Consider the following 27,638-nt stretch of genomic DNA (forward strand, 5'->3'; position numbering starts at 1 on the left):
TGGCTTCCATCACCGAGTTCCGGTGCACCAGAAGTGGTGTAGTCATGCTGGCCACATGACCTGGAAAGCTGACTGTGAACAAACGCCAGCTCCCTTGGCCTGAAACAAGATGAGCGCCACAACCCCATAGTTGCCTTTGACTGGACTTAACTGTCCAGGGATTCTTTGCCTTTTATATATACAGTCATACCTCGGGTTCAAATAGCTTTGGGATAAGTATTTTTGGGTTGCGCACTGTGGTGGAGTGGAGTGTGTTACTTCCAGGTTTCGCTGCTTGCGCATGTGCAGATGGTCAGAATGCTGTCACGTGCATGCACTGAAGCGGCGAATTGCGACCCACGCATGCGCAGGCGCGGGTTGCGTTCGCTTCTGGATGCCACTGTACATAGCAGTTGCCCATAACATACCTGGATATAGATGAAAATGAATACATTAATTAATTGAAAGGTAATTGGTTAAATTAAGAAAACAAGTGAAAATAACACTTAATAAACCTCTCTCTACAGTTGAGGTGTATATTTCTAGCACTCAACTTATTTCCATGAATGCAAGTTGTTTCAAACTGCTTTCAATATTATGTTTTAATTGTTGTAACCCACCCCTTAGGGTGCATGGCAGGTGTTCAGCATTCTCATCAACAACAACAGCAGCAGCAGCAATGCAGATGCTCCCTAACCCGCTTCTCTGCATGTGGTGCCGAGCTGGAGACCTTGCCCCGCCCCCTTGTAGCCATTGGCAGCAGAAGAGGCATGGCTTAGACTCAGGAGAGGGCGGGGCCTCACCTCCATGCTCGTCTCAGAGGAGGCATCAATCAGGTACAGTAATTCCATGGCGGCTCCGTCCCGCTGCAACTCGAGAGGGCACACACTGATTTACCACACAGACGGTGGCGCTGTGAGAGAGAACAGAGGTGTGTGTATGTCTATGAGAGGGGTGGGTTTTTGGAAGGTGCCTGTGCGTTAATTTGTTTTATGTGTGTAGATCAGTGCACGCTGACCAGTACACAGTCTTTGCAGTAAGGCTCTATTCCGATGGCATGAGTATCACGACGAGTGGTAGATTCTTGTCTGCTGCAGGCTTCATCCGCCTTCACAGCCGTTGTAACATGCCACTTGTTGTCTTCCACCTGTTCTGCTGTTAAGGACATTGTGGATCACTTTGCCGACACTCATGGTACACAGAGTTTCTTTAAAGCCACAAAGACCATATATGGGCCAATAAATCATGGCATATGCCCCCTATGCTCAACAGATGATATCACACTTCTAAAAGATAAAGAAACTATTGCACTGAACTGGAAAGAACATTACCAGCATCTCCTTAACCACAACTCACCCGTAGCTGCTAAGGTCTTCTCACAAATTCTGCAAAAACAAAAACAAAGATGAGCTTGCAGTATCTCCAAATCTGGGAGAGTTGTGTACAGCTATTAATCAAGTGAAAAACAACAAAGCCAGCGGACCTGATGGGATACCTTCTGAAATCTTCAAAGTGGGCAGAATTGAACTTATACAACTTCACAAACTCATCTGGGAGAGAGAGGAGATCCCAGCAGACTTTAGGGATGCCAAAATTATCAATCTCTTTGAAAAAGATGATAGAACGGATTGTGGAAACTATCGCGGCATCTCTTCATTAGCTGCGGCCAGCAAAATTCTTGCAAGGATCTTTGCAAACCGTCTCTTAACAATATCCAAGGCTACCCTTCCTGAATCCCAAAATGGTTTTTGACCTTCTAGGGGGACAGTGGACATGATTTTCACTGCTCGACAGCTTCAAGAAAAATGTAGAGAGCAAAACCAACCCCTGAATATGGCATTTATTGACCTGACGAAGACCTTCAACACTGTAAATCGTAATGCCCTGTGGACTGTCCTTCTGAAAATTGGCTGCCCAGATAAATTTGTGAACATCATTCGGCTCTGCCATGATAATATGACAGCCACAATCACAGATAACAATGGCTCCCAAAGTGAATCTTTCACAGTGGGATCAGGTGTTAAACAGGTTGTGTTACTGCCCCAACTCTATTCATTATTTTCATTGCCATGATCCTACACTTTGTTGAAGGGAAACTCCCCACTGGAGTAGAAATCATATATCACACAGATGGAAAGCTCTTTCATCTGAGCAGGCTGAAAGCAAAGAGTAAGGTTACCGTAACTTCCGTCATAGAGCTTCAGTATGCTGATGACAACGTACTGTACGCACACTCAGAGGATGACCTCCAAACCATCCTACATATCTTCGCAGAAGCTTACAAAAAGCTTGGCCTATTGCTCAACTTCCAAAAAACCAAAGTGATGCACCAACAACCCCCCTGCAGAGCCACAAATCCAATTCAGTGGTGAAGCATTGGAAAGTGTTGATCATTTCTCCTACCTGGGCCATTATCTTTCCACAAGGGCCGACATTGATGCCGAAATCCAGCATCGCCTGCTTTCTCCCAATTGAAGTGTTTAAGGACCGGGACATTCGCAGGGAAACCAAAATGCTTGTTTACAAAGCTATTGTACTACCAACATTACTGTATGCTTGTGAAACATGGACCACTTATAAACGCCATCTCCAACTCCTTGAAAGATTCCATCAACAGTGTCTCTGAAAAAATTTACACATCACTTGGGAAGAAAGGCGAAGTAATGCCAGTGTACTGGAAGAAGCAGAGATCACCAGTGTCGAAGCAATAATCCTTCAACATCAACTTCGTTGGACTGGTCATGTTGTGCGGATGCCTGATTATCATCTTCAAAAGCAATTACTCTATTCCGAACTTAAAAATGTAAAGTGTAATGCTGATGGTCAACAAAAGAGGTTTAAAGACTCTCTCAAGGCAAATCTAAAAAAAAAAGTTGTATAAACAGCGACAATTGGGTGCTCCAATTGGAGAACAACCTTTACCAAAAGTATCATGGACTGAAGATGCTGGAACTCAGGACGAAAGGGAGAAACGTGTTAAGAGGAAGCCACGTTTGGCAAACCCTCACCGTGATCAACTCCCGCCCGGAAACCAATGTCCCCGTCGTGGAAGGACGTGGGGATCCAGAACTGGCCTCCACAGACACTTACTTAACTCACTGTTAAGACCGTGTTCATGGGAGACAATCTTACTCGGCTACGAGCGATCGCCAAAGAAGAAGACCACGCAGGCGGCGAGGCTGCTGGCGAAAGCGAGCGAGCGCAGAGCTGTGTGCATGTCTATACGAGAGGCGCGTTATTACTATGCAGACCACGCCCCCTCTTTGCAACACTCCCCTCCTGCCCGCCTTCCCATTGGCCGGCGAGGCACGAGGCGGCCGGGGCTCTCTGGGCCCGCCCTCCGCGCCTCCGCCGCCTCCAGAGCGCCGTTGGCTCCGCCTCGCGCCCCGCCCACCCGCGCTGACGTCGCCGCATCTCATTACGCGGCCAGCTCGCTCGCGCTGCTATTCCGGGGGGCGCTGCCAGAGCCGAGCAGGTGCCCGAAGATGGCGAGTCGGAGCCGGAGCCGGACTCGGACTCAGGAAGAGCGGGAGAGGCGGCGGCAGCAACAGCAGCAGCAGCAGCAGCACCACCACCAGCAGCACCACTGCTACCAGCCCGGCCTCGGCCCCTCCGCGTCCTCCTCCTCCTCCTCCTCGCCGCCCCTCGGCTCGCCTTCGCCCCCCGCCGCCTCGCCGCCCTGCGGGGCCCTCACGCCGCCCTCGCCCTCCTTCGTCCTCCTCCTCCTGGCCGCCGCCGCCGCCGCCTCGCTGCTCCCCACAGGTAGGCACGCAGGAGGGCGAGCCGGCAGACGGACGGCACCTCCTCGCTCCCGCACACTTTCGCCTCAGGGCGCTTCCCGCCCTCGCGGGGAGAGGGGCGCCCCCTCCCTCAGCCGGGTGTGTAAGGGGGGGTCGTCTCTCTCTCCCCCCCTCCCCCAGGAAAGAGGGGTAGGAGGGTGGTCGAGTGCTCCCCTCCCTCTTTCTTCCCCCTGCCTCAGTTTCCCTGCTGGAAAGGCTGACTCGCTTTTTTAGCCTCTTTTCACTCACACGCAGACACACAACTCCCAGTCATTGAAGGCTGTCTCCTCCACACACACACACACACACACACACACACACCTCTCCGTTTCATTCGGCTCCTTCGTTGCTCTCTTGCTGCAATCCAAACCTGATGGTGGCTTTTCTCTTTTATTTCTCTCTCTCTCTCCCCTCCTCTACTTTCCCCATGCTTCTCTCTCTTCTCTTTCCGTGTCTTCTTCGGCCATGGACTATTGTTCTTTTCTTCCCCTCTCCGTGCACTGCAATTCTCTCCACCACCACCCTCCCCCCCCCCCAAATTCCTTTTAGGATTTTCGGGTTTCTCCTCACTCCACCCCCCCCCCCGGTGTTTCCCTCGTCAAACTGGTCCTCCTTTTCTTCTCTCCCCACCCCCATCCTCATTGCATCCTTTTTCTCTCTGTTCGCCTTTGCTACACACACACACACACACACACACACGAGAGTGTTGACTTTGCTTGTCCCCCTCCCCCCTCTCCTCGCATGTCGGAACTGGAGCTTAAATCAGTTCTTCTCTCTGCCTCTTCTTTCTGTTCTGCTACAATATAAATCTACCCTTCACATTCTTGAGCATTGTTCTTTCATTCATCCCCTTTTTTTTGCTTCTGTTCTGTAGCTGCAATATCAGCTGAAACGTTCCTGTCTCTTCTCTCTCACCCCCCCCCCCAATTCATTGACAGCCCTTGGAGTCTAGCCAAATGCCTTTTCCAAGCCTGCCCCCCTCCGAATCTGTCCATTTACCTCCCTGCCCGATGTGATTTGTGCTTTCTTTCCATCCCTTCTTTTTCTCTCTCTTCTCCCCCACCCCTGATTCCTGTTCTTGTGCCAGTTTCTACTTTTTTGCTCCTTCGTTCAGACACAGCTCCTGCTATCACTTCTCTCTTCCTTTTGCGTATTCCGTCAAGGTTCCCTCACATCGATCGTCTCCCTTTCTATCAACTCAGTGGAGAATTCCTCTTTTTTGCTTTTGCCTTTGTCACTAAAGTGTCCATGAGCCCCACACCAACTCCCCATGGCCCCTTAGAGGGAGCTAACTACAGTTCTCCCTTTGCCTTTCAACCTGAAGTTGTAGTGCCCTTTCATTTTGCTTTCATGTCTGTTGTCCCTGCCTGTCTCCCTCTCTGTCTCTTTTTCCTTGGTTTGAATGTGAAAACCTTTTCTCTAACTGCCGTTCCCCACTGAGATATGAGGGAGCTACGGCAAAAAGGGGGCTGCAGCAAAGGAGGGGACTCGTCTTGAATGTGCACCCCCCTGCCTGTGTGTATGTGTGTGTGTAAGTGCACCCGTGCTTCGATTTGCTTTGTGTAGTGATTCGTGCGTGTTGAATCTTCAGTAGTTGATCCATGGCTGTGTTTGGATTCAGCAACTGCCCGCCTCCTGAGGTTCTCCCGCAGGCTTCTCCAAACCTCCTGCCAGTCCGTATCTTGCAGAAAGGAAAGGATTTGAGGGGCTTGGCTTGAGGGTGGTGATGGTGGAGGAAAGGGTAGTGTGCGCGCACTGTCTCTGCAGTGGCTCCCATGTGTTGTGCTTTGGCAAATGCTGAAATTAAAAAAAAAAAGAAAAAAAGAACCCTACACAAGATCTCCCTGTTTCCTATGTCCCTATTGCAAACATTTTCTGCTCCATAGCAGAGTCAGTCTTGGCACGGTTGGAAAAGAAGAGGGCAGTATTTGCTTTCAATAACAAAGAGGAGAGAGGAATCACTTCGCTGTCAGATCGCTCTTTGCTTTGGTTCAGATAATGCTGTTTGCTGATTTCTCTTTACCTACTCCTTTCCCTTTCCTCCTGTGGAAAGAATTGGGGGGCATAGAGAGAGCAGCTTGACGTTGCAGCTTGCCTCCGGGAACTAGTGGAGTGACAAGAACAGCAACAAGTGAGGGGGGAAGTGGGGTGGGGTAGGAGAGGAACAACCTCCCCCCTCCCAGCTTTGCAGCAAATGAGTCCTTGTCAGAGCTTGAACCTTCAGCTGGGATGTGCTCTCAAAAATGCTTTCATCTCTCAACTGATTATTGGCTTTTCTTGTTTTTCATTCCTCTCTCAATGCATTTTAATATAAATATAATGTGCAGTTGAATAAATTGTAATGGGGTGGGCTAAGCTCTTATGATATATAGTCAATGAAGAGCTTTTGTTTTAAGAGTAAAATATATTACATGATCCAATTTGTTCTATACACTGAGGGTGGACTGAATTAATAAATGGGAATTCCCTTCAACCTCATTTTTCTTCTGCTTTGAACTGCAAAATTCTAAATTTATGAGTGAAGGTGGTAGACTGGTTTGGAAGCTCCTAATCTGTTGGTTTCTGTCTTGGATATATGCAAGTTCTGGTGATCGTAATAAAATACGTTCCTGAAAGAGCACCTTTATTTTTACAGAACCCCTGCCTTGAAAATAGCAGATATGTGAGGGTCTGTTTGTGATGTATAACCAAGGTGAGAGTGGGCAAATAGTGTGGGTGGGGAAGGAAAACCAGAAGGTGGTAATGTGAATTATCTGTTTTGCAGCCAGAAAACAGGAATGCACAAGGCCACTTAACTGGTAGCAAAATAGCTTTGTTGAGGAGTCATTCTAAGTAGCAGTAGGTCTTAAGTTTTTTAAATGAACACAAGAGTTTACCTCCTTTAAAGAGGACATGTTTACTTCGCAAAGGAGGGGCTGTGTGCTCTATGGTCCATGTCAGAGCTACATGAAAATTCTGTTGCCTGTTACCATGGAAGCAGCTTCTTTCTCTTACATATCTTACAGCCTAACACTCGTTTTTTAAAGCAAGATTTTGAACTAAACAGCACTGGTTGGTGTGCTTGTGGCATCTTTTTCTTCATTTTGGCATGCACCCAGTTTTAAATGCACACCAAAGTAGCAAAAGGCTGTTTTATTGAATCACAAGCCATGCATACATTGTCTGAATTGATGCATCTTTTTCTGCAAATTGCAGACAAGGCATCGGTCAGAACTTCCTCATTGAGAACCTGTTGGTCTGGGGGCAAAACTTCCTATATTGTTTTGCTACTAATGATTAATGGAAGCCTCTTTGATGTTATCTGTTGGTTCTTTGTTAATACCAAATACTTTTTGCACAGTTGATCATTTTCTTTAGCATTCAGTGAAAGTTGGTTAACATGGATTTTCTTTGAATACAGTAATAGGTGAGTGTATCTGAGTGAAGAAATAGCCCTGAGGCAGAAGTACTTAGCAGTGACTTGTCTCAGTTTTCTGGGTGCTCTGCAAAGTAACTGCCTTCTCATTGTTGCATCCTTTCTCCCTCACATCCCCATTCTTGAACTGGGTGGCTGCAGAGCAGGGGGGGAGGGGTGGGGACACTTCTCTTGTGTCCGATTGCATTGATAAAATATCCCTCATTAACGCCACTTTATATTTACAGTGTGTCACTGGAGATGTACAAGGCCTCATTTACTGACTTGTGTGACAAGAGCATCTAGCATTATTTGCCCAGGACATTTTGGACTAACAACAGAGCCATTGAGCGATCCATTGAATTTAACTAATACGAGAACGGTGGGGAATAAAAGCGCAGGCAGCTCTCTGGAACAAAGAGCTGTATTCATATGTATGTTGTACATGCTTTATCAAGTTCTGCAGAATAGCCCCCTTGGAAAGGGGTCGGGGAGGGAGGAAGAGAAGAAAAACTGTTGTCACTTTCTGTTCATTATGCTGGCTCTGCAAACCTTCCATTGGAACATAGTGCCTTCCAGAGTGATGCGATCGTCCTGAAGCTGAATGCTGACTGCAACAAAGGTGACACTTGCTTTTTCAAAAACCGGCAGTGTTCTAGAAGGCAGTACTGGTGCTGGAATTGTTTTGGGTAGCTGACTGAAGAGCGGAGCGTAGAGAGACATGTCCTTGGTGGTGGCTGATCTTTTGATCATAAGATGGTGAAACAGAGATGTCACTTTAGCATGATGCCTGTCAGCTTTCGGTGCCAGACATTCAATATGCTCAGACTCGGAGGCAGTTTACGTAATTATCTTGCTGTCTTAATTTTTAAAGGATTTTCTGTCCCTCCTTCCACCAGCTGGTGATTCTCGTGTTCAAGAGTGAAACTATAAAACGGCCCCTGGTTTTATGGGATTGCGCTGTTCGTGTTTCCACTCTCACACCTCTTGGTTTTAGATAGCATAGCAAAACCAATTCAAGTCATTTGTTCTGGAGAACTGGACCACTAAGCAATAGCCACCTTCAAATAAAGTTGCTTTTTGTCATGTGGGCATGAATGCACAATTCCTTAATGCTTCATTCTGTCAGTAAAATAAGAACACAGGCAAAATTCACAGTGAATATAATAATATGGCAACTCTCTTAAATGGTGGCAGGTTCTAATACAGGTAACAATTTGGATGAAGTGAATTATGCTTGAAGGGGATACAAAACAGAGTTCTTTCTGTTGTTGATTTTTAAAAAGTTAGCAAGTTTACATAAATCAAAGTGTTTTCTCTAATGGAACCCTCAGCAAGATAAACACGAAGTATCTAAACAGTGCCATAGAAGAAACGTGACTTGCTCTTGCATTGGATGTTTATTATCTGGAGAGTACCACAAAGAATCAACTGTTGCAGAACTGAAAATTCACCAGTCTCAGCCTAGAAGCCATTTGTCTAGAAAAAAATTGGCAATCAGAGTTGAAAGTGACTCTGTGTTCTAGAAATGATCTCTGGCAAAGCATTTGTTGCTTGTCTTTGTCAAGCACTTGCCTTTTTGCCTACAGTCTCTTAGTTCTAATGCTGATTAAACATTCCGTTAACAAGACCTGTGAATGGAATTGTCTTTGAGATTCAGCTCTTGTACTCATCTTCCTGACCAGGAAGCAGCCTTACATGTTTAAGCCCTGTTTTTTCTGGCTACTGCAAGGATACTGCAGTTCAGCAGTGGGTCTTGACCTATCATTTGTGAAGGCTTCAAAGCAAGTGGCTGTTTTCAAAGGAGACTTTTACAAGCTCTTTTCAGAGGTCGATAGTTTTTGTGTTCTTGATGGCTCCTAGCATAGAAGAAATTTTTCCATGCTGAATCCTGGTGGAACATACAAATCTCCTGGGTTCCCATGGTCAGATGGTTTTCATTGGCCTTCTTCCCATTTGGTTAACCTGGTCCTGAAGTCACTGCTGCATAAGTTAATTCTACAGAAGTTGTGTAAAGGAGAGAGCCTTTCCGATAAGCTCCTGAAATAGTACGATAATCAGGAGTGTGCTCTGGAGCATGTAGTAATTGCAGCACAAAAAACGATTCAAGCATGGGTAATTGTAATGGGGATAGGTAATGTTAAGACTTGGTTTAAAATAAGCTGGTAACTTTAATCTATGCATTTCTATAGCACCTTTCATCTGAAGATCGCTGTGCTTTACAGTTAATTAAACTTCACAATGCTTCTATGAGGCTGAAAAAGGAAATATTCCAAGTGGTATCGAAAAGCAGTCACTACTGGGGTGGAACACAGCTGCCGTTTAACAGTGCATGGTAATCCAACGTAGCACTTTAGGAAGAATAAAACTTTTTAGGTTGTGGGGCAGAAAGATCTTGCATACACAATTGGATTTTGGTAGTAGTTATGATGATACAAAAAATGTCCTTTACAGTGTGTTAGTAGCAGTGATTGTAGCCCTGGGAGAGATGCTTTTAGGGCTATGCATTTTGGATGGATGGTATGCAATCAGTAACTAAACTTTTGCAGATGACATAATTAAACTCTTTGTTTTTCATCTTCTTGTGGTAGCTACTTTTTTGTAATTGAGAGGTGCATAATTAATATTTTTTTGTATCTGCCTTTGCTGTTAAGGTCCATTGAGACCTAAAAGCACCATATTAGCACCTCACTATGTTATTGTGTTCAGGTAAGTTTTATATTTCCCAAAATCTTTGGGTGTTTGCCAAAAGCTATGGACAGCTCACTTTCCTGGCCAAGCTTGTTACCTTTGGCTAGACTTGATGACAAAGTTATTAATTTTATGGCTTTAATTTCTGACTCACGTTCCACCTTTCTCTGAACAAGGCAGGACCACAAAAGTAACATGTTAATTGTGTCAGCGTTAGAAGATAGTTCCCCCATCCTGTTTTCGTTATGGAAGCGTGGTAGGGGAGATAACATACGAGTTTAGTTGTCTTTTGTCCAGTTTCTTTACCATCAGTGGGTGCAGTTTGTGTACTGTGTGGTGCAGAAGTGTATTTTCATATAATTAACAGCCATCCCTAGGGACCGCTGATGTCCAGATACTCCAAATTGGTGATTTAATAGTGTACCAATTGTGATAGGATGGCACTCGGAAAGTGCTTTACATTTAGTGTTAGGTTGGCCTTGGTTCATTGCATTGAGGCTTTCGTTGTTGGCTTTGCTCTTTGCTGCTTGGTTGTGTAAACATTAAAGTGCTTTTGTTTCAAACATCTTATTTGTTGCTTCAGTAGCGAATGGAGTCTTGCCCTTGTTCCCTCTGGGCAGGGCTGGTTCGATGATATGTTCTGCTGGGGCAGCAGTCTGTAGACATGGTCTCTGCCCTGTTACTAAATGACAGTGCTGTGTGAGAGACTGGGTCAGCCTCTAACCCAATGTGTGTGTCTGGTCAGAGTTAATAAAATGTATTTTGCCTTGGATCAGGCGTGCTGTTTCATTCCACATCAAAGACTGCCTATTTAAATGCTATTACCATCCTGTTTGTGTGCATCAGAAATGACTTACCTAGTAATTTCCTCAGTGTTATGCATATACTATGTGCACTTTGTTGATGGGGTTTGGGCTGACTCGTCTGTAGAAACACAATAATTTTACCTCTCTAAAGTGCCTTTACATTTCTTTGGCTACATCTTGCATTTTGAGCAAAATAGGTTGGAGCACTCTGGTATTCACGTCTGGAATACAGTGGAATGCCTTACAGCACAGACCATTTTTCTTCTACTCCTTGATGCTTGGAATATGAGTGTATTCTGAAAGCTTTGTAAATCAGTGTATCTATTTCAGTTGGGCTGGTTTCGGGTACTGTATATACATTTTCATTTATTTATTTATTTATACTATTTTTATATCACACCTTTCCTGTAAGGTGCTCAAGGCAGCATACTTTGTACTCCTCCCTCAATTTTATTCTCACAACAACCCTGTGAAGTAGGTTAGGCTGAAGGATAGTGAATAGCCAAAGATCACTCAGTGAATTTCATGGGTTTGTACTGTCATCTACCAAGTCTTCTACTGACACGCAAACCATTGCACCACATTTATGATGGCTGTTAGAGGTACATATATTGAGTACATTAATTGTTGAATCTTTGACTAAATCTTTTTGGTGAATCCTGGCGACAGCACTTTGGTACAAAATAGCCAGTGAAACTTGCCTTTGTCTAGTACCCTACAGTATAAGAAGTTTCATGTTGTATTTAGGTGTGGTTCCGGTAACTTTAGCCCTGTGTTTCACAATTGGTTGGAGTCATAGTTCCTAGTTTCTTTAGCGCAGGAATAGGGAAACTGTTCTCTGAATGTTGGATTACAGCTCCCTTTAGATTAGCCAGCATGACCAGGGAGTTGTAGGCCTAGCAACACCTGGAGGGCCACAAGTTTCTCTTTCCTTCTTTGCAGAGCTTGAAGGAACATTTAGTTTTAATTTCTCCTGATAGTTGGTAGTGATTATGCAGTCGGTTATAGGCCCATGTCATGTTTAGCAGAGCTGTGGGTGGTCGTGGCGGAGGACTGGGATTGGAAATTTCCAAATGATTCATCTGAAATATGTAGGCATAAGTGGACTGTGCAAAGCATTTACAACCTCCATGGTCTGTGATGGAGTGTTGATATATGTCCATCTCTGTGTACTTGAATTCTGGTGCAACATACCTTAAGAGACCAAGTTCCTGGTCTATTGTGTGTGTAGTTGGGACACAGCAGAGACAACTGTAGAAACTGCTGTAGCTTCTTAAAGCTTTGGCATGAGTCAATGCAGAAGCTTGGGTGCTTTTTAAAAAGCAGATTACCGTATATCTTAAAATTGGCAATTTAGCTCAACGGATGATTTTTTAATTCTGTTTTAAACCTTATATTCTGCTTTATACTGTAAAACTAGTTGAGGCGCAGTCTGAGCTCATCAGCTGTGCATTTTTTATATTTGCTGCTGTCATGAGATGCAAAATCCAGCTTGTCTTTCTATGCGATAATGTTTGATGGGGTCTAAATATTTTATTTACAAGTTTCCTGGTACTTCCAGGATTTTGTACATGCTTTTGATGGTAGCAATAAGTAAGCATGTGGATGGTGGTTGTCAAGGGTGAACTTCCCTTTGCTCCCCCCTTAAACTTTTAGTTCTCTGTTAAACAGGTTGTTTGTTGGTCACTGTAAGGGCTGTTCCTTTTGTTTGTCCCAGAGTATTTCTTCTGCCTTCTATCCTGTACACAGCAATTCACTCTTGTTTAGGAGTTTAATCAGGCTTCTGGAATATCACCTTGATGATGCTTCCCAGCTGTCTATTGCACTTTCTCATTTGTATTTTTTCCTCCTACAGCACAATAAGTAACTCATGTTCTGCTGGGTGCAAATGCCTTACCTATGCCTCTTAACAAAGTGCAATTTCCACTTTCCCCAAAGTGATGCAGTTGGGTGATTGGTCAAGTTGAGAGTTTATCTCCTCTGTCAATCATTTGTGAAGACCAACTTGCAAATCTTTTGTATAAAAAGTTCAAAGCTGGTTTCCGCTTAACTACCTGTTCACAGAACATGGTGGAATAATTAGTAGGCTATTTTTGCAGGACATGTTGGATGAGCAGGGGAGCTTGAGGGGCTATGATTTCAGGGGGTGTATGGTATAGTAGGAAGCAGCAGGAAAATTAGTTGAACTGGCCAGTCACATTTCTTTGTGGTCAAAGATTCCACAGAGGATAGAGGAAGAACATACTTACTGAAATTCTTTATTTGAAAAATGGAGACTTCAAAGCTACCAAAAGCACTTAATTTTGCTTTAAATAGCTCAACTACATTTGTGTTATCACTTGAAAGGTTCAGGTAGTGATTAGCTTTCTTGACACTGAATTGTTCCTGCTTTGTTCCTTTCTTGTGAACATCTAACATCCCAAAGATGAGAGGGAGCTCTGAAAAAAACAACCATTTGGCACTCATTCTAATATTGGCAGCCACTGAATAATCTCATGTAGGAGCAGGAGGAAACACCTTTCAAATATCTCTTAGTGGACACAGGCTTTATCCTACATTGGTTTCAGAGTCTGATACTTGCAGTAGACATAAAAAAATAAGTAGGTTAACATGATTTTTTGTTGGAGCCGTTCAGTTTTAATCCCCGTTTCCTGGCTTTTGGATAGGCAGTGCAAGCTTTTGAGTTTAAGGCTACACACTTACTTGGGAGTAGGTCCCATTGAACTCAGTGGGGCTTACCTCTAAGTAAATATGCATATAATTGCATAGTAGGAATCATCAGGCAAAAAAATCAGCTAGGAGGTTAAAGGCAGCTTCATGTTAGAAATATGGAGATGTCTCAAAAAAGGGGAAGGACAGCAAGAATTAATGCACCAGTTGAGATAATTGGAGATAAACAGATATGAAGTAAATCTTTTGATACTGTAGTTTAGCACTTTAGTATGTGCATTGTTTTGGGATGTTACTGAATTTTGTGATTGTTACTGTCTGTTCAGAAACTTATGATGGGCACTCAAGTCAAACAAAAGCTGCAGTAATATCCCAACATATTAGGAAGCTTTGCAGAACTGAGTGAAGCTTCTTCAAATATCTATAAGGGAAAATGTTGAGTTTTAAATATATATTGGCCAGTGAAGTGTATGGAACAACAACAAAAAATAGCTTGTTAGCACAGAAGCTTTGTTTTCTGCAGGCCCTCTCCTATTGATTCAGCAGGTTGCAAGCTGGTGTATTGGTGGTTCTGATACATGCTTCAATGTCAATATTCTGCTGATTCCAGTAAATAAAAATGTTACTCAAATTACACTGACATACAGTAGTTCAGTATACCATAGTCCAGCCTTTGCCAACCTGGTGCTCTTTAGGGTTGCCATATGTCCTCTTTTTCCAAGATGTGTCCTCTTTTTAACAGATATGTAAAATAAGAGTCATAGCAGTCCATACTTAAAAGTAGAAGTTGACAAATGTGTCTTCTTTTTTGCTCTTAAAAATATGGCAGTCCTATTTTCTGGACTACATCTTCTTTTAGTCCCAGTCTGTGCAGCTCTGCTGGCTGAGGCTCATGGGAATTGTAGTCCAGAGAATTGCACCAGGTTGGTGAAGATTGCCTTAGTCATTAATAGAGCTGCAAAAAAACCCTCCTCCAAAGGCCTTGAATTTGAAACATATTAGTCTGAGAAATGTGGACTCGGTAACTTTGGAATTCACAAAGTCCTCATGTTTTCCTATATACAAGCACAAAATATATATCTGAATACATACAGATCATAGATTCTAACAGCTTAATTTAGAAGGGTGGGGGGCAGTACTTTTGTTTCAAGTCAGAAACCCTTGCTTAATCTACCACAAATCATTCAGTGATTTAGCAGTAGATCCCAGTCTGAAGTGAGCAGAAGGCAATTCCTGATCACCAAACCTATCCATCTCTCTGTCACGTGCCTACTCTCTCTAACACTGAATTATTTTCCCCAAGCCAGACACCTTCATCGTACCACAATACTGCCACTTTAATGTACTCTGTTGGTGTTTTGTTGTTAGTTTGTATGTATGGTGACATGGAAGGCTGTTTCAGTAACTGAAGTGCTCTATCCGTTTGTGCCCCCATATTAATGAAGAGTTTGGCTGCAGCCTTGGTCCTTCTTGCTTGGTTATATTCTGACAGATTTACAACAATACATGTGAACTGTAAGTGTGGCTTTCTTCCAGGTTTGTTATCTGGCCTCACCTGGAGGAGGCATTGGAAACATTAGTCATACAGACAAGCTCTGTAATTAATTTGAAGCATTAGTGCCCCCCGCAAACAACAACAACAACAACAACCCTCCTTATTTATGAGAGCTGTGTTTATATTACACTTTAAGGAGTGGCACTCTTGGGCTTTTGATTCCTCTCAGATAGTTTGTCATGTTGTCTGCATGTTACAATTGCATGCGTCTTGAGAAACTGCTGTGACTTGTGACAGTGCCTTTAAAACAGAGCATGAGTTTTCTGCTAAGCAAACTGCATCTGGCGCAAGTCGCTGGCTCCTCTGCTAGCAGTCTGAGCTTACTTTTCATATGTCATTAGCAAGAATAAAAGGGAGATTGCTCCGCCTACTCCAGGTCACATTGTGGTAATTAAGTGGCGTCTCAATTGTAGGGTATTTCACATCTGATTCAGCTTGTTTTTGTGTTGAAATCTGCTGCAGTGACTCACACACTTAGCTTTCCTTGGGGAAGGGAATGGGTCTCTACCTGCATGCCAGATGTGTCAACCCCTCCCTCCCCTGACAATGCCTCCTTGTCTTTTCACTAATCCTCCCAAACTGGCTTGACTGCCATACTTTCCAAATGATGTGCCATGAGAGATCTGCAAATTTTTGTGTGTCTAAAGCTTCTGTCCACAAAAAAACCCCACTTTCTGTATTTCTGCATTACTTGGTTCCCCTGGTCTTCGATTCCTGCCCCTGCGAGAGGTGGGGCATTTTGCAGAAAGCCATGAGGTGCACAACTTCAAAGCTGTGGGTAGTTCTTATTTATGCTTGAAAATACTTGTTTTTTAAAGCTTGTGAGTGAATTCTGAAAAAGTGTGCCTTGGGGTACTGAAAGTTTGGAAACCACTGGTACACCTGCAGAGATAAAATGTGACCAGGTTTGTGTGTGATGACATTGCATATTGTCAGTTTTTAATCTAAACCAGCTTTCCTCAACTGGTCAGTGGCCAGGAATGATGGAGTTTGTAGTCCAACAACATGCATGGAGCACCAGCTTAGGGAAGCCTGGTCCACACAGCTAATTTCCCCACAGTATATCAATGTTTTAATCGCAGACAGACAGGATGACAAATTTGTACTTAAGTCAAGGATACCCTTTGTTCTCCTTAGTAGTGGTTGGGTGAAGCATCATACACTTTCCTCCAAGGCAAAACTGTATATGTTAGCATAATGTGACAAGGGTTGTTCCTTATTTTAGATCTGTGTGTATGTTCCTAAAATACTACACTGATCTGGTTTTCAAGAGTGTACTTAGTGGTGAAGAATTTGATTTCTTTGGGATATGGGCTTTAAAAAACCTCATTCTCAAAGCATGTGCTGGCTGCCAATAATTAAGCACTTGCAGTCATAGGGAATGAGTAGAAATGTGAACATTCAGGAGTAATTTTGTTTAAAGATGGTATGATTAGGAAGCTTCATTAACACCATACTTTTGGGCACCTTAGTACGTTTGGATGAAATAATGAAAAGTTCCAGTGACTAATGCTTAAGATGGGTTGAGGAGTTTTGGTTTTGGACTCTTAGCTTCCATCATTCTCAAACAGCATGCTGACTGGTCACGGATGATGGAAGCTGTAGTCCTGAAACATCTGGAGGGCTACAGGTTACCCACCCATGGTTTAAGACAGGCATGTCCAAAGTCCATTTTGGTTTAATCTGGCCCCTGTGGCAGTTTATTTTCTGGGGTAAAATCCTAAAAAATCCTCAACAACTTCAACCCTAAAAAAAGCTGAACAACTTTTGTTGGCCCTTTGGTCGGCCCTCATGGCCCTTCACTTCATCAAATCTGGCCCTCTTCGAAAAAAGTTGGGACACCACTGATTTAAGACCTACTAACCATGCCTGTTCCTTAAAAGTGATGGAATCTGATTAACATGCAATAATAGTTGTGTTCCGGTGCTAGAATTGAAAGAGAAGCGTCCTTAATTTGCTTTGGTCAATCAGTAATTTTTCTTCACTGCTGCTTAACTGCATACTTCCTGAATTCAAATCTAAGGTACAGTCTACCTGTGGCATGTGAGAGCTAAACAGCTGGGAGGGGTGTTGCTTCCAAGTGATGTTTAATACCGTCTTGGCTAGGGGCCTCTGTAAAGCTATATTTAACAGTGTTGGAAAAATTTGTGGAACGGAGCCTTGTGTTAATTATATTCTTTGCCATCATGGGTGTTGGAGTCTGCTGCCTTTGCTTGCCGTCTTTTGCCTTTTATTGAAAAATCATACACAGGGCTCCCTGGGCTTTCTGTCTACAATTCCCTCTGGTTCATGGCTTTGTTCTGCATGTTTCTCTCTCAGTTGTCTGACTTTGCTTGGATATACAACCATGTATTTCTTTGGGAGGGTGATTGGCAGCTTTGTAAATAAACCCCAAAAGTTACTAGCCTGCTGAAAAAACATCCCTAACCTACTGGGGCCTGGAAGTGGAGGGACAGAGAGCTCTTTTGCTACGCTATGCTGGATGTGAAGGAGGGAGCCCCTATATAGCCTACTTGGCTTCTATCCTGTGTACAGAACAGGGGCAGTCCATATCTCCTCTAACAGTCCTCTCCCTCTCCTGCATGCAGTTTCCATTCACCTATGGCAACCAGAGTAGTGCTTAAATACAGTGCTGGTGATGCGTTGCATCAGAACTTTAATGCTCAAGGCTTGTATGCAGGCAGAGGTTGAAGGAATTTCACTCAGGAATGTGGAAGAAGCAGGGCACTTAAACCGAGTGTGCTTTAAGCCACCAATGACCAAAACCCCACAAGCAGTAATGGCTGACTCTGCACTGGGAACAGCTTACTTCAGTATACAGTACTTATCAAGGGAGATGAGATGCTTACGTGGGATTAAATAATAATAACAGTAATAATAAAGCTGTGACCTCCTTCAGTTGGTGGCCTCTAACATTATCCCATATATGGAGAAGCCTGGAAGAAATTCACAGCCAATAAAACTTGGAAGTGGCTGCTTCTCCCTGTTCAAAAATAGAAATATGAGCTAGAGTCGACAGCCTCAAAAGATACATCAGAGTTATCGGATTAAGCATGAGAAAGTGCTTGTTGTTGCATTTCTGTCTTGTAAATGAGCTTGCAATGCAGCCCCTCTTGCTGTGTGAGAGCGCTTTAAAATATTTGCACTATTAATCTCTGAAGTTAGTCGCTGTTAAATGTTGGAGGGCTTTTTTTTGCTAAAAATTTGTGTGGAAAGCAAATTGTCCTCAAGCAGCCTCCTGTGAATTTTGTATATGTCTCTAAGGTGAATAAATTACTAGCTAAAACTCTTAGAATTATATATTTTTATAACTTATTCAAGGAACATATTGTGATTTTTGCAGAGGTGAATGTTGTGCTGGACGCCTTTAGTTGCTGTAATATATCAGTCAGCCTCCAACCCCCTCCAACCACTGACAAGGTTCTCCTTTCTTTACTGCATAAGCCGCGTTGTGTCACATTCTGTATAGGTGATGTTATCGGCTTGGATGCTTCTGTTTAGTAACAAGTTGGTCATATTTCTTATTGTTTGTAGCCAATGGATATTATAACATCAACTTCCCCGCTCCCAACAAAGTGAGGTGCAAATACACAGAGCAATATTTGTAAGCCTGTGGATGAGTTCTTAGGTCATGGCTTTGGCTGTAGCATTTCTCAGCTTCTTGCATCTATATTGTGAGGCGTGGTGAAATGGATCTGTTTTGGCCTTGAGCATCATGTGTTGCTAAACTAACTCCTCTCCTCTTCCCTCCCCACCTCCTTCACCACAATGTCATAATGTAATGCTTTAACTATTTCACAGCAATTACTGGACTTCATCTTAAATATCTTATTGATTCTAAGGACATGTAAGGGTAATTTAGGGATCAGTGCATGCTCATGGAGACTGTCCTTACTATTCCAGTGGAGAAATCAGATCTGATGGTGCAAAGGAATTGAGGATGTGGGTCTTGCTCCACTGGAATGAATGGAGAAGCCATTGCTGGCAAAGGAATTCTGTTTTTGTGTCAAGCTGCTATGCCCCAAATTCCGTAGCTGCCAACTGCCCACACTCAGTGGCCCCATGCCATCCTACAGTCCCCTGTGGTGCCCTACAGCCCCCCACCCGCTGCAGCCCACCCCTGCCCCTGCCCCTACCCCTGCCCCTAGCTACCCTACTGGATGTAGGTTATTTAATTTTAGTTTATAGATGAAATCTGAGAGGTCTTGATTTCCCAAAGCTTAATATGGCAGAGCCCCAAGTATTTTCAATTTGAATTTCTTGGATCTAAATCTTATACATTAATTAGGAGACATAATTGGAACTACCCATTAGGTGGGACTGAGGCAGAAATTGCTAATAAACAACTCTTCATTTGTGTCTGTGTTTTGCAAGGAATTGTAGTTTCTTCTTTCTTAAATGTCTTCTATTCATTTGACCTTCTCCTAATGTCTGCTGGAGGCATGCAGACTGTCAGCCTAGTTTTATTCTTAGCATTGCTCCCTATCATCCAAGTGTCTTGTCAATGTTTCCCTTGCAGTTGTATAGCTATAATGTCTTTGGCTCCGTGACTGTATTTGCGTAAGCATTATGAACAGATTAAGTGAGATCACCTGGTCCAGATTTTCAGAGGAACCACAAATATTTTTGTAGTTTTCCTGAAGTGCAAAGTGATGTCAGGTGCTGTTTCTTGGTAGACATTGCAGACAGGCTGGGGCCACTGTCATGTCATGTGAGCTGCATTAAACACTTGTCTGGCGGCGTTGCTTCCAGCAAGCATTTATTTGCAAAGTGCACTGCTGAAAAATTGACAACAAGCTTGATGAATCTAGTTGGTTGGAAAGCACTGTGTTAATGAGTGAGATAAATGGCTTTTCCCATTGAACTGTGTTGAAAGAAACTAGTTGGCCAATTCTGCCTCCTATTTAAGAGAACCTATACTTTTCTCTGTCACTAAGATCTGTAGGCAGCTCTGCTGTTCATATTGAGGGATGAATCATTGCTCGGTGGAAGATCACATCCTTTTCTTGAAGAAAGCCACCAGGTTTAGTCCCTGAATTCTCCAGGCAGTGTGTAAAAATCCCCTGTTTAGAACTCTGCTCCCATGTTCAGTTCTTCCCATTTAATACAGAAGCTGTGCACCATAGTTCCATAATGCTGCCGACCTTGATGACCCCTTGCTCAAGATGACTGGACTCCATTGAGTGTGGTGCAAATGTAGCGAGGGTCATCTGAATCTGAAATTGTATCACTCTGAAGGTTTGCTGTTTGGTTAGCTTGTTCTATATTTTCAGGAAAAACCAGCTTGTCATAAACTAGGAAACACCTTGATTGGGGTGTGTTGGAGGTCATATCTGTTAAGTACAGTCATACCTTGGGTTACAGATGCTTCGGGTTACACACCACGTCGAACCTGGAAGTACCGGAACAGTTGCTTCTGGGTTTCGGCACTTGCGCATGCGGAGAAGCGCTAAATCGCACTTTGCGCATGTGCAGAAGTGCCGAATCGCGACCCGTGCATGCACAGACGTGCGGGTTGCGAACGTACCTCCTGCAAGGATCACGTTAGCAACCCGAGCGTCCACTGTATGTCATTGCTGCTGTGGGTGTGGGCAGAGACAGACTGCAAATCTTCAACAGAAAAATTATATAGCCATAATTGCTCTATGGAATACAGAAACTGCCATGGATATTTGGGGGCAGGTTCTGATGAGGGCTAGTCTATCTATGAACTTTTGGTTTCCTCATGTCCAGTGCAGAAAAAATGGAGCAGGAAAGGTGGTAGTGTGGATCTCTTTAGGCAACAGCAACATTCCCTACTCTGAGTTACTCCTGGTGGAAGGCAAGCACTGTTGTGAGTCCTTAGCATTGTGAGTGAGTGTAGGCATAACCTGCAGAAGACTGCAATCTCGGGCCCCAGGGATATGGTTGGGGTTTCTGGAAGTTTTATTACTATTGTTACTTGGTATGTGTTAATCTCTCTAGTTGGCTTTCTGTTCTCCTAGTTTGAATCCCAGCTGTTCTTCCCCATACTACGAAACATAATTCTCAACTAAAGGAAGAAAATAAATCCATAAAAATTCTAGTGCATCCAAAATCGTTTGCAAAATAAGCAAATGCATGCATCTTTTACCTTCATCACATAATTTTGGTTATGGCAAGTGGGCTTTCTATCTTCAAAATCTGTTTTTTTCAAGTTCATAGCTCCCCCCCCCCCCATTCAGAATGGTGTCTTCTTTTAGTTTCTGAGGTGGAAGTAAAGTAATACAGTACAAGCTGTTTCTGAGCGAAATGCAGGCACTCTTCCTTTTTTTGATATGTCAGCACATCTTTGAAATGTTCAGTGTTTATGCCCATGTTTTTCCCCATGATCTTAATTAAAAGAGAAAAGACCTGGGGTGTGGTGTGGCGGGGAGAAAGGAAAGTCTTCAAAATAAATTTGTAGTGCCGTTTAATATTGATATACTGCACCAGTGTCATTCTGTATAATTATCACATTTTTGAGAACTGTCTAATTAGGATTCTTGGGGGTTACAAAGTTAAGTAGAAAGCTTATCCACAAACATCAGAGCTGTTAATGTTTGGTTGAATGTCAGCTTGTCAGGCTGCCAGCTTGCTTGGGGAACAGTTAGGTTAGAACTGCTTGTGGAGTCGGCCTGCTTGCTTAAGTGGGGTGGGGAGGACACCAAGAGACCAGCTTAGAGCTCCCTGTTGTAGGAAACCCTCTTAATGGAGCCAGAAAATCTAGGTCACTTTAGCAGCAACTTCAATTCTGTAGGCAGATTAATTTTTATTTGTGCCACCCTAGTTTTAAAGCATGCTGTGCAGAGCCCAGGAAAATGGTGTATGGATCCTTAGTACATATTAGTCAGTGGGGGAGCCTAGAATTAAATTGATGGGTGGGGGAGTTTTGATTGTAGTTTAGTAGTGAAAATTCAGCTCACTGCTAATATGACCACCTGCTGGGAAAGAAGGCAGCATTGATTTTAACTCTATAGCTTCCACCAAAAAACCTCTCCACCTTCAGCTGCAATAAGCAATTAGTGGCTTGTAACAGATCTTGAATATTTGGGATGGGAGAGGAACCAGGAGACTTTAGGGAGGTTTGCTTTTCGAGCCTGGTTGGCATATTGCCATAAAGCAGACAGCAGTAAGGTGTGAAGGTTAAGGGTAACAGGACTGTCATCAAGCAGTGTCTTGCTGGTGGGCCATCTAACCCAGTGCTGCCTGTCCTAATTGGCAGCATATATCAAGCCCATCTTTATAGGGCCTCAGGCAGAGATCTTCCCAATCTGCCTTAATTGGGGATGCTAGTTAGAAAGTGCCCTGCAGTGAGCCAGGCAAACTGCATTTTGTCTCATACAAAGGCTCTACCTGTCCCAGCACTGCTGCTTGAGATCTTCAGCTGGAAATTGATTTAGTTGTGAGGGAGGAGCAAGGGAGGTTTCCTCTACAGTGCACAAAGGTGTTGGCAGTTCAATGGGAAGGTGAACCAGTCAGACTGGTAGTGACATTGTAGGGAGAGAGCAATGCCATCCAGCCTGATGGAGGGTAAAGGCAGGACTTTGAGACACCTCAGGTACAGGGTCCCATCCACTGAGAAAGCGAAACCTAATATGCAGGAAAGGAAATGGGAAAAATAGGAGCAGGAGCAGAGCGTGTGTGAAACCAGTGAGAGAAGGAGGGTGAAAGAGAGTGGCTTGCATGAAAGAAAAAGTGAAGAAGATAGACCGGATGGACTAGATAGGAGTACAGGAAGGGAGCATGAAAATGTGAGTGAGCTTGAAACGGAGGAGGAGAAATGAGCAGAGAGCCAGGTAGTAAACAGACAAAACACAAGCGAAGGTAAACAGTGTTTGGAGCAAGATACTGATTGAAGCAGAAATAAGGGGAAAGGGCGTCACCTGTGATGAATTAAGGGAGGAAACAGATAAGAAAGGAAAGGTGATGGTAAGGTCTGGAGGCAACATACTTCGGCGTCAGGAATATAAATAAACAAACAAACATAAGAGCGTGCCAGCTGATGAGAAGAACATGAAGCCTGAAAAGCAGGGTGGGCGGGCTCTGCAGATGGTTCTGTGCATAACAGACGTGCTGGAACTCTGAAGGCACTGGGGACTCTAAGGAAGTGAAGCAGGAAGCTTCACAGTGGCCTCTTACTTTTCAAGGAAGCATTCTGTCACTGGTGCCTGTTCCCTCCTTTGCATTTTGTATTTGCCAAGGTATTCCACAACTCGCTTGCAGATCCCGTTTTCCCACCCTAGGCTAGGTTGACTGGCTGCTGCAAAAATATAGGAATACAGTATAACAATGTCTTCTCTCTCTTGCCCTTCCCCGCCTCTTTCCCCATATGCCACCACATCGGTTTCTCATGTGATGATATGATAGCCATGTTCAAATGTGATATGATAGCCATGTTCATGTGATATGATAGCCATGCTCATGTGATATGATAGCCATGTTCAAATATATAAAAGGATGTCACATAGAGGAGGGAGAAAGGTTGTTTTCTGCTGCTCCAGAGAAGCGGACACGGAGCAATGGATCCAAACTACAAGAAAGAAGATTCCACCTAAACATTAGGAAGAACTTCCTGACAGTAAGAGCTGTTCGACAGTGGAATTTGCTGCCAAGGAGTGTGGTGGAGTCTCCTACTTTGGAGGTCTTTAAGCAGAGGCTTGACAACCATATGTCAGGAGTGCTCTGATGGTGTTTCCTGCTTGGCAGGGGGTTGGACTCGATGGCCCTTGTGGTCTATTCCAATTCTATGATTCTCCACTGCCACTATTGGAAATATTTCAACCTAAGCTTGCACTAGTAGTTTTCTCACCTGTTCAGATAAAGCAAGAGAGTCTTGTGGCACCTCAGGTCCCTGAAGCTTGTGGCATAATAACTTCAAAAGCTTTGTTTTTGCTGCAACAGCCTAACACAGCTATGCCTCTGGAAACCGTCCACATAAATGATTTTTAAAAAATTGCTGTCCTGAACTAAGTGGTAGGTAAAGTTTTGATTGGCTCCCTGGCTGCTGAATTGGCTCATTCAGGCCCATTCCATTCACCATTCACCTCCCCCCTCTTTTTCTTCTTGGCTCTTGAAGAGAACGAAATGTGGAAGAAACATCACTCATTTTAAGTAGTTTTGACTGCCAGGTTAATGCGACACCTAAGCTGGGCCCCATGAGCTCTGTCCATAGTAATCACTTTAGGTTGATTTAAAGTTCTTAAATATCTTGAATTGCTTCACATAATCTTTTAAAACAGAATGTACAAATTTAATGTAGCATTCTTTAAACCCTGTAGCTGCCAGATGGCATATTTTGCAGATTGTCAAGAGCAAGTGATAGAATAATGCTGACAATGGGTGGGAAGAGTTGTAGATAAATATTGGATAGGATGACATGGTTGGATATAAAAGATGCTTTGGGGCATTATATTTTGGAGTATGTTTTTAATCTGACATCTTAACAATGAATGTATGTGTGCAATTTTCACCAGTGGTTTTTTTAAAAAAACCATCTAGTGTGTATTGTGCAGATTATGGATTCTTGTGTCTCCAAGAGGAGGCTTGGAATTGGATGTGAGGCTTCTGTGCTTGCAGTGGACTGTAGAAAAGGGAGAACTGAAAGAGATGACTTCTTTTCCTTAATAGTATTGGATTGGTGGGAGAAGCAGTCTCTTCTAAAATCCTCCTTCCTGCAGTTGTTAATACAGGATCTGATGGGAAGGCCCTGGAACACATTCATTTTCTGAGATTAGTTGATGATTTAGTTTGAATCTGTTTCAAAGCTGTACTGGAGTTCAGGACTGCTAAAACTGTTAAAATAGTTTAGAGTTATTTCACAAGTGGCTGCTGCACTGCAGTAGAACAGGATGGACCTGAGTATAGCACCAAACAGGTTAGACTTGACAAGCAAGCCTGGACTTGCCTGATGTATATGGAGACAACCCCATCAGGTCTGCTTGGAGGCATCTGGTTGCCACTGAGAACAGAATACAGGACTTGATCAGCCTTTGGCCTGATCCAGCAGGGTTCTTCTTTTTTTACCTTTATTTTTAAAAATAAATTTGTTTCTTTTGTGACAGAAGCAAAGCAATGTATCTCATCCTAAACAAGCACAGCTCTTATGTTCTTAAAGTCCTTTGTACAGCTGCCACATAGAGGTGATGCTGGACCACAGAAAGATGAATCCCTTTGACTTTGTGCAATGAGACAGTGTTGATAATTGAAAGCGGCTTCATTGCTGGGGACAGAGCTGACAAATTCTTGCCGGCAACTCATTTACTGTTGCAGAGAAATATGGTTTGAGCATAATAAAATGGAGGACTTATTGCTGAACCAATGATGCAGCTTTTAAATCACCCCAGGAGAGTTCTGAATGCACAAATGCATAATGAATCTCCCATTCGTGTTCCTTCTTGTGTAAATGGAATCTTATTAAGTTTAAACCTGTTAATGCAATGAGAAATGTGAGTGCTACTAACAGCCTTGTAGTGGGGGCAGTTAAACAAGTTTTCTTCCCCTTGCTTACTAGGTACACAACCTTTTGCTTTAAGCTGGTGTTGCAAAAATATTGCACTGACAGTTCTTCCCTTGGATGGAGGTTCCAATCCCCAAAGGAAGGGAGCCAGACACACAAGGAGGATGCAATAATACAGATTTATTTTAGCGCTAAAGGTCAGGATTCTTGTGGTTCATGCCAAAACCAGAATCTGACCAAGACCCTATCCAAACATGCAGAGTCTTATACACTTCTGGTGCCAGAACTTCCCTAAAAGTACAGGCAGCTCACACATACCCAACACTGGTTACAGGGAAAGGCTTGCAGGTATATCTGATCGATGGTTTGTATTTGACATGGATGGAACTTATTCAATTCCTCCTATGTGGAGTGGATATAATCTTTTTGTGGTTATTTGAGGTTGTATTACTATATGCAAGAAAAAAAAGTGCTGGAGCTAAAATAGAGGGAGAGGTTTTTTTTTGGGGGGGGGGGGTTAAACCACAATTTAAGCAGACTTCTGAAGGCTTCCTGTCCCCCAAGTCTTAAAAGGGTAAAATGAATGTTGTTTCTCAACTTTGCAATGCAGCGTAAAACCAAAATACAAAGAAATAAGTGTTCTGATGGGGTGGAATTTATTGAGGGAGATTGGCTGAAGGAAGGATACGTATGAAAGTGTTTCTCACACCGCTGCGTTTCAGGTGTCAAATTAAGTCCATCTTTGCACTGCCCTTGCAGAGGCATATCAAGGGTGAAACAGAGATGTTAAGAAAATGGTTTGGGATTTTAGAAATGGTGCTACTTTTCCTCTTAGACACTCTAATTCCAAAGGAAAGGGCAGTGTCCTTGGCACACCCAGGAGTTTTATCAGTAAGGAGTTGCAGCAGCAACTGTATTCTGTACTGCAGACTCTTTAAACTAGAGTGGTCATTGATATCATCCTGCACCAACTGATTTTCAAAGCTTTATTTTGTAGATTACCTATATTAACTTATTAGAATACAGCAGAGTAGTTCATGCTAACTTATATTTGAAGGTATTGGATGAAGGATGAAGGATGATTTGATGAAGGTATTTCATGTAGGCAAAAGTATCTGTTTTGGGAAACCAACGAAAAGAACTAACAGGTGGATTAAAATGTTTACAGCTATGATGAAAAAACCACTTGGGGGCTGCTGTTGCTAAAATCCACTTTCTAGTCTATGATTATTCATTGTAATCACCTGTGGCATAAGACACTCCTTTATTTGTATATCTGTTAATTGATCTTGTTCTGTACTTAAAGGATTTCCCATAGTGAAGTTATTTGTCGTCACCTTCACATGGCAGCTTTAAAAGGGGTTGGTTGCTAATACAAAAGTATTTAAATTGAACCTGAAGGCAAGAAGCATTGGCCCTTTTATCTTCGGGGAGTAGTCATTGAGGCCTACCTAGACTTGCAAGCCAGTTTCTTCAAAATCTCGCTATATTCATTAATTAACACCACAGCAGTGTCTGATGAACAATGTGGCACTTCCTTTTCACTTTGGCTTATGGAAAACTATATCCTGAGGACAAAGGTGTGGCAAACAACTCTTCAATAGCTGTTCTTGCATGACAAGATCATCCACTTCTCCTGTTTTGCAAATGGGAACCTGGGGCTGAGGAAGGGGACCTTGACCAAGGCCATATGAATGAATTCACCCAGTTCTGTCTTTTTGCCAGCTTAATAAAATCTGAAAAATGGGGTATTAGTGACACCCATCACTTTTCAAATATGTGCACTTTAAATTTACTTGAATTACAACGTGGGATTTAGAAAGAGCTGGGGAAGTGACTTGCTCCTATTTTTCAGAGGGAAAATGTGTTTGTGGAAGGCAAGCTTTAAGGTACAATGCATAAATTGCTGTTTGCTCAGTTTAGCATAGTGATAAAAGTAGACCTTTCCGTATGTTTGATCTCGCAGGTCAGTGCACTTTTCAAGAACTGCTTGCATCAATGTCTTTGTGCCTTCCCACACACTGATTTTAAGTATATTGAGGAATCTTTTCCATCTCATAGCCTTGTGCTGTTCATGCTATAGGCATAGCAGTTTGTTATCTCCACCCCACCCCACCTGCATTCATGTGCTCAGTTGTTTATATTAGCATGCAATGGAAACAGATTCATTGGCTGTTGAAGGACAGGATATGCATTTTGGAAAAATATACAATATGGTGCTTAATGTGGAGAGCTTGTAGCTGGATGTTGTAAGTGCTTGCGCAAGGCCAGCCCAAGGCATTTGGCTGCCTGAGGCTAAGATGGTGCC

The 27,638-nt window shown here is 43.3% G+C and overlaps 1 protein-coding gene and 1 long non-coding RNA gene across 10 annotated transcripts in view; one reads left to right on the forward strand and one right to left on the reverse strand.

Annotated features, from left to right (window-relative positions):
* Positions 1 to 290: 290 nt before the first annotated feature.
* LOC310696092 lies at positions 291 to 3,173 on the reverse strand. The gene is made up of 3 exons (XR_014520412.1): positions 2,988 to 3,173; positions 1,336 to 1,364; positions 291 to 407 (listed from the first exon to the last, which is right to left on the reverse strand). It is a non-coding gene; the product is annotated as an uncharacterized lncRNA (long non-coding RNA).
* A 165-nt stretch (positions 3,174 to 3,338) lies between these two features.
* CADM1 (cell adhesion molecule 1) overlaps positions 3,339 to 27,638 on the forward strand; it is a 285,550-nt gene continuing 261,250 nt past the window's right edge. For 5 of the 9 annotated variants that reach the window (XR_014520381.1, XM_083481080.1, XM_083481081.1 and 2 more), the window contains exon 1: positions 3,369 to 3,741. Coding sequence is in view for 7 of the 9 variants with exons in the window: in XM_083481080.1 (XP_083337206.1) it covers positions 3,465 to 3,741 (277 nt within the window). In the remaining 2 variants the exon portion in view is untranslated. Of the gene's footprint in view, positions 3,742 to 27,638 lie in introns of all 9 variants that reach the window. The other 4 variants (XM_083481086.1, XR_014520380.1, XM_083481082.1 and 1 more) reach the window with 4 other exon arrangements.

This window comes from Podarcis liolepis, assembly GCF_965112155.1.
Source record: "Podarcis liolepis genome assembly, chromosome: 16".
NCBI classification, from domain to species: Eukaryota; Metazoa; Chordata; class Lepidosauria; order Squamata; family Lacertidae; genus Podarcis; species Podarcis liolepis.